Source organism: Nicotiana sylvestris, chromosome 9 (assembly GCF_000393655.2).
Source record: "Nicotiana sylvestris chromosome 9, ASM39365v2, whole genome shotgun sequence".
Lineage (NCBI taxonomy): Eukaryota > Viridiplantae > Streptophyta > Magnoliopsida > Solanales > Solanaceae > Nicotiana > Nicotiana sylvestris.
This window is the reverse complement of record NC_091065.1, coordinates 32646916-32654714: the sequence shown is the minus strand read 5'-3', so window position 1 is coordinate 32654714 and position 7799 is coordinate 32646916. Positions and strand designations below refer to the sequence as shown.

The window sequence follows — 7799 nt, the reverse complement described above, 5'->3', positions numbered from 1 at the left end:
GAGCTTATAGATATACTGGCTTGAGCTGTTTATAAGATACAAATTATGATAAGGGATATGGGCAAGATTGCTTGAAGCCTTTGGTTACATAGTATTGTAGCCATAGGGAGGCTTACTTGGCCTGGAGGACCTTCGAGGAATCAATGGAGAGGTTTCAGCTGATGAAGGAACTTGCTCAGATAGAGTATGGTCAATGCATGATGACGAAGAAGGTTAGCCAACTCTGATGTATTAGTAAATTGTGCAGGTGTCTCACTAGGATGAGAAGGGATAGCAGGAGACTCACATGAGTGTGTAGAAAGACATGGAACATGGATTTTATCATTCCCATATTGTACACCATCAGAAGACATAAGATCTAGGACTGGAAATACTGGAGTTCTTGCTACTTTCATGTTCTTGAAAAGAAATAGGTTCTCCTGAAACACTACATGCCTGCTTACCAAGAAACTCTGAGAGTGAAGATCATGCAATTTGTACCCTTTCTGGGTAGTAGCATATCCCATGAACACTGTGGTCACAGCTCTGGAGGCAAACTTGTCTACTATCTTGTGAGCAGCAACATAGCATCGAACCCAAATACATTCAGATGAGAAAGTGAGGGAGCATAAGAGTACAACATTTCAAATGGAGATCTGTCAGCAGTAACTCTTGAGGGTAGTCTGTTAATCAGATAGACAGTTGTGGCCACACACTCCCCTAGAACCTTAATGGTATTCCAGCTTGGAATCTGAGGGATCTAACCATATTTAGGATAGTTCGGTGCCTTCTTTTAGCAATCCCATTCCGTTGTGGGGTGTAGACACATGTGCTTTAATGATTAATCCCAAATTCAGACATACGGGTTTTGACCTCATGACTGAAGAATTCACCTCCATTATCTATCCTTAGAGACTTAACTGAACTAGAGAATACATTATTCACTTTATTCAGAAAGTCTCTTAGCACATCTATGGTGTCTGACTTAGAGACAATTAAGCAGATTCAAGTGTATCTTGTGAAGTCATCTACAATTGTATCAAAGAATATTTTCCCATCATATGTTGGGAACATCACAATATATTAATTCAAATGCAGCTTTTGAGACAGTAGTGCTCAGTTGAAAAGGTAATTTTTTTGCTTGGCCAAAGGGCACATAGTACAAAATCATCGATCACATGGTTTTAGCTTGCTGAGAACTCATGCTTTCTAATCACCTCAATAGGTGCATGAACTAATCTCTTATGCCATAGTGAACAAGAATCAGAAACACTAGCACCACTATTGTTGTTCTCACTATCAGTTATAACACCACCTTTATTGTCTGCATTAACTACATTATCTAAAGACTTAGCTATAGTATGTAAAGAACTTCCTTGCAATGAGCTTCCCTGTAGTATGTAGTGTCCCAGTTCCTCCTTACCAATCCCCTTTACCTAACCACTATAGATATCTTGAAAGATACAGATGTCAAGGAAGAATGCAACTAAACACTGTAACTCCTCGGTAAGTTTAGATACTGAAAGCAGGTTGTATTTGAAATTAGGTATACATATAGAACATCACTGATGTCCTGATTAGTGAACACAGATAATTTTCCTCTGTGTGTAACTAATACTACTTCTCTTATAGGTAAATGTACTTTGTATCTCTCAAACTCTAGAACAAGCTGACAAGATTTCAACAACTGCAGGCTAGATGTCATGTGGTTGGAGGCTCTAGTATCTATTATCCATCTATTCTTAACAAATTGATATAACAAGGCAGTCGGAGTACATGTTGCTGTAGTCTTGCAAGAAGTGCCTTCTTCCATGCCTTTGTTGAGCAACTGAACAATTTGTTGATATTGTTCATGTGTGAAGAAGGGAGCTGGCTGCTGAACGGACTTCTGAATTACTGATTGTAGAGGCTCCTATGTAAAGTAAGGAGTAGGGTGTTGAATAGGTTGCTGAGGTATTTGAAGATTCTGTTGATTCTTCATTCCAAAGACCATTTTTAGATTGTTGTTAGTGACCTAGTAGGCATCACCAGGGGCATGGCATGCGGCAGGACTTGCATAGTTTGCATACACTCCAAGACTACCTCACTTCTTCTTAGACTTGAAGTCTGGGGTGTAACCAACTAACTTGTAACAAGTCTCCTTTGTATGTCATTTGCAATGACAGTAATCACACTGAGGGATCTTCTTCTAAGGCCTAAGATTTCCCTTACAATTACTGGACCTCTGTTACTGAACATTGTGTTACCTTCAGCAACTTCTGCAACTTGTACTACCTGTGTAAAGTTAACTGGACTCCTGTGACTCTCAAGATCAACAACCAAGGAGTAGGCTTTGTTGAGATTAAGAATTGGAGACATCATCATAATCTGACTTCTAGCTTGTGAATAAGAATAATTTAGGCATGTGAGGAACTATAGAAGTCTATGATATTCAAAATGAGTAGCATACTTTTTAGATTCTGTGAATGGACACCTAGGTCAAGGCATGAGTGCATCTAATTCATCCCACAAATCTCTAAGCTTAGAGAAATAGTCAGCAACAGACATAGTTCCTTGAATGAGTGTGTGAATCTCCCTGTGGAGATGAATGACTATAGATCCATTTACTTTATTAAACCTTTCCTTTAGATCTTCCTAGTCCTTATGAGCATTGGACATATATACAACAATACTTAGAAATCCTGGTCGTACTGCATTCATTATCCACGACAAAACTACACCATTCACCTTTTCCCATTAGTCATGTAGATCTGGTTCAAATTTAGACTTAGGGTACCTTCCATCAACAAAACCTAACTTGCTTTTGCCTAGCAAACCAATTTGCATAGATCTACTCCATATAGCATAGTTATTTGAGCTTATCAATTGAAGAGAAATCAAAGAGCTAACTGGAGTATCTGTAGGTTGTAGGTAGAGATTGATTGTGATCGATTGTGGCAACCCTAGTTGCACTGGTCGTCCGAGATTCATGTGCAGGTAAGTGATTGTTTTCATCATCTGTAATTGCCATTTTTCAGCTTCCTTGAGTCCAATTCAACTCGATTTCGAAGAAGACCTAACTTCAATACTTTGTCACTTTGAGATAATTCAACACTGAATGCATTAATTCAAGTGACTTAGAGAACGAAAAATCAGAAAATTGAGCTTAGATTAGAGATACATGCTCTGATACCATGTTAGCTTTCATAGCTATGGAAGATGAAGAAGAAAAGGAAGCTTCAATAAGAGAAGGAAGCTTCAAGAAGACCAGTTGAGAGAACATAATTTGTTATTAACTGAAAGGAGGAATTGTACTGTACAAACTACCTCTCTTTCTATTTTTCTATTTATATACATCGCATAACTAACAAACTAACTAACTACTTGCTTAACATTAATTAAATTATCTATACTTAAGCTAATTAGAGTTAGATAATGTCGAGTACTCTCAACAGTTGTAACACCCCATAAATTTGAATCCGTTGTAGATGTAATAAATGAGCATTCATGTGATGGTTATCAATTGGTTATGATAATAAGTGTACGAGGCATATAATAAGTGATTTGGGGTCCAAGGAGAGGCCTAAGTCTAAGTCAAGTTTGAAAATTTCATGACAAACTAAAATTCTAAATGAGCATGCACAAGACCAAATTTCGCACGAGCATATATACATTTATATAAGGTATTATGTGATTCAAAACCCATAAAATGAAAGGTCTTTGAGTCTAGTTTCTAACGCTTCAAACCGTTCATTATTTGGACACTCCTACCAGAAGTTATGACCAAATTACCAAAAGCAGCGCAGACTTTTACACTACCGCACCGCCCCACGCGCCGCCCCATGCGGCGCGGATGTGTAAATTAACAAAGCACCTCCAAATTTCGTTTCTAAACACATTTTGCATTACCACGCCGCCCCATGTGTCGCCCCATGCACCGCGGCTATGCAAATTTGTGTTTTTTGTCAACCCGACCCTATTTTGATATAAAACTTTCGGGGGTTATTTTCCCCACTTTATTTGGACGAATTTTAGGGTCTTCCTTCACCCTCTCAAGACCTCCAACCCCTCCCATCGTCAAGGTAAGTAATACCCATTATCTTGCTGTGAATTTCATCATTTATACACTAGTATTGATGAAATCTATGCATAAATACTTAGATCTTCAAGGGATTTCTTCAAAATCTCAAAGGAGGGTTTTGCAAGATTTCTTCCAAAAAGGTAATCCTACACCCTTATACTTATAGGTATGGATTTATTAAGGGAATATGAGTATGAATAAATATTGGAACTCTTGGTATGGTGATTGGAAACCATAAGTTCCCAATTTGATTACACAACTATTATAGAGATTGAAAGATGTTTATTTAATGGAACTTTATTGGTTGAGTGTGGATGGATGGTCATATATGTGATTTTGGGAGTTATAAATTGGCTAATCATGATGGTGGGATAAATTGTTGAAGAATGGTAGTAGTTAGATGAACTAATTATATGACGATGAGATGTAGAGATTTAGGCTTACAAGGTGTTTGATAATATGCCTAAATGGCTTAAGTTATGAAATTTGTTATTAATATTGGGTTCCATTGGATGTTGCTATTGTAGATTGAAGGTTCTTAGTACTGTGGATCATTGTAGTATCATTAAGGGGCGAAATTGAGGTATGTAAGGCTAACTCTTTACGTTTGAGAATGTCTATGATTCTCCCTACTTCCCATTCATTATGATCATTACCAGTTTCCCTGAGAAAGTAACTATGCCTCGGTTCCCTGAATAGTAGTAGAACTTCTATTCTCTAGATGGCATAGTCTCATAATCATTCGATATTCTATGAGTTTCAGTTATGATAAATCTACTTATTATGAATACTCATCTCAGTCTAATCCTATTCACTAATTCAGTATCATGTAACTTGGTATGACTCATTATTTCAGTACCATGTATTGTAATATGATTCTCAGTTCCTGATCTTATATTCTTGAATATTGAACACCTGCATTTGGGCCTGAGGCCGCAGTTTATGCTTTATGCATTTTGGACCTGAGGTCGCAGTTATGTATACGTATACTTGGGCCCGAGGCCGCAGTTGTGCACACACATACACACACACACACACACACATATATATATATATATATATATATATATATATATATATATATATATATACATATTGGGCCTGAGGCCGCAGTTTAATATTCAGTTAAACAGGTTGTTCATCATTCAGAAGAGGGAGTATTCACATCCTTACTTCCTTTTTCAGTTTTCAGTTTATCAGCTAGCAGTTTCAGTTTCAGTATTGACAGTTCTTTTGTTCAGCTATTTTACATACCAGTACAATTCAAATGTACTGACGTCCCTTTTGCCCGCGGGCCTGTATCTCGCGATGCAGGTAACAATTTGCAGGTTGACGATTCTGCTTGCTAGGACATCTCGTATTAGCTATTGGTGAGCCCTAGTCTTCTGGGGCCTTATCTCTCTTTTATTTTAGTCATTATAGTATTTCAGTTAATAAGGTATACCGGTGACCTTGTCCCGGTAAACAGTTAGCATTTTCAGTATTTTTTAGAGGCTTCGCAGACTATAACCGAGTCAGTCAAATATCAGCAGGCTTTCATGTGTTAGCCTTGGCGGCTACTTGTTTATACTTGCAGGTCTTTCAGTATTTTCTGCATCTATGATATTTCAGTCAGACTCTTTAGTAGATTATCATGTTTTACATTTACCTCTAGCTCATAGTTATACCACATGTTGATCCAGCCATGCAGTTGGTTCGCTCGGTCACATACAGTCAGGCACCGAGTGTCGTGTTATGCCCAGACCATGGTTCGGGGCGTGACAAAGCTTGGTATCAGAGCCATAGGTTCAAGAGTCCTAGGGAGTCTACGAAGCCATGTCTAGTGGGGTCTCTTTTATGTGTGTGTGCGCGCCACACATGTAAATAGTTGACCACCAAGACATCTAAGATTATTTCATTTCTTTCATACTCTAGATCGTGCAGTTAGAGCTTTGCTTTCAGGAATCTTTCTAACCCGTGCGAATTGCGTATTTCAGAAAAATGCCTGCAAAAAGAAAGTACACTAGGAGGGCCTCAGCTACTATCCAGGGGGCCACAACTAATGCTGCTTAGGAGGAGGACACTCCAGCCCAGGGCGTTTCAGCGGGCTCAATGCCTAGTGCTTCAGACATGGATGTCAGGGGAGCTATCCAGTTGCTCACCCAGATTGTTGCTAATCAGGCTCAAAGGCAGGGAACAAGTGATGTTCATGAGACGGGTAGTTCCAGGTCTAGGGAATTCCTCAACATGAAACCTCCCATCTTCACAGGGTCCAAAAAGGATAAGGATCCGCAAAACTTCATTGATGAGGTTCAGAAGATATTTCGAGTGATGCATGCTACAGACACTGAGGCAGCAGAGCTTGCTGCGTACCAGCTGAAGGATGTTGCCAACACTTGGTATGAAACATGGGAAGAGTCCCGAGGGGAGGATGCAGATCTTGCGACTTGGAAGGAGTTTGCAAATGCGTTCCTTGAGCACTTTCTACCCATTGAGGTCTTGGAAGCTAAGACTTTGGAGTTTGAGAGACTCAGACAGAATGATATGAGTGTGAATGAGTACTACCTCAAGTTCGTCTCTCTAGCCAAGTATGCTCCGAAAATGGTACGTGATATGAGGGCCAGAGTTAGGCGGTTTGTGTTGGGGCTTTCAGATGATTTGTTTGCTGATGCTAATATAGCTGCTCAGAATAATGACATGACCATCACTAAGATGGTTGCCTTTGTTCAAGGGAACGAAGACAGGTTGAAGGAAGAAGAGCGGCTACAGAGAGAGAAGGAGAGGGAATTCAGCAAAAGAGCTAAGTCTGCAGGAAATTTCAACCATGGGGGATCTCAAGCAGGAGGCAATCGCCAGTTTTTCAAGAAATCAAAATTAGGACCTGCTCCATCTTCATCTAGTGCACCGGTTCCGAGGTCGAAGTTTAACAAGAAAAACTAGAATTTCAGAACAGCAGACTCGTAGTCACAGGCTAGTGTGGTCTACAGAGTCCCTAGTTACCCTATTTGCAACACGTGTGGTAAGAGGCACCTAGGGTTATGTCGTTTGGGCACAAATGGTTGCTTTGGGTGCGGTCAGCAGGTACACTTCTTGAGGAATTGTCCATCGGGAAAGCAGAACAATGGAGGCAATGCAGCTCAGTCCACTAATTCAGTAGCCCATCATAACTCTCAAGCCCAACAAGGGCGCGGTGCAGCAAAGTCTAATAGTGCAGGCGGTGGTCGAAACCGCTTGTATCAACTGGCAGACTGTCAGGATACAGAGGCTCGTGGGGATGTTGTCACAAGTATGCTAACAATATTCACTTTTGATGTCTATGCTCTTATAGATCCGGGATCCACCCTATCTTATGTAACCCCATATATTGCAAAGAAATTTGGGATAGAACTAGAAAAGTTGTGTGAACCCTTTGAAGTGTCCACTCCAGTTGGAGAATCAGTTATAGCAAGGTGAATCTATAAGGGATTTCCAGTCAAAGTGCATCATCGTCTTACTGTAGCAGACTTAGTAGAATTGGAGATGTTAGACTTCGATGTGATCATGGGCATGGATTGGTTAGAGTCATGTTATGCCAAAGTGGGTTGTAGAACCAAAATAGTAAGTTTTGAATTTCCTGGTGAACCAGTATTAGAATGGAAGGGTGATGCAGTAGTGCCTAGGGGTAGGTTTATTTCCTATCTTAAAGCCAGAAAGATGATCTCCAAGGGATATATCTATCACCTGGTTCGAGTTAAGGATGCAGATGCTCAGATCCCCACTCTCTAGTCGGTACCAATTGTAA

At 39.9% G+C, this 7799-nt stretch overlaps 1 protein-coding gene across 1 annotated transcript; it reads left to right on the top strand.

Moving 5' to 3' along the window:
* The first annotated feature begins 6148 nt into the window (after positions 1-6148).
* LOC138877406 (uncharacterized) lies at positions 6149-7471 on the top strand. Its single transcript, XM_070157015.1, has 2 exons — positions 6149-6925; positions 7100-7471. Exons 1-2 carry the CDS (start codon positions 6149-6151, stop codon positions 7469-7471), a joined length of 1149 nt encoding a protein of 382 aa, XP_070013116.1.
* The last annotated feature ends 328 nt before the right edge of the window (positions 7472-7799 follow it).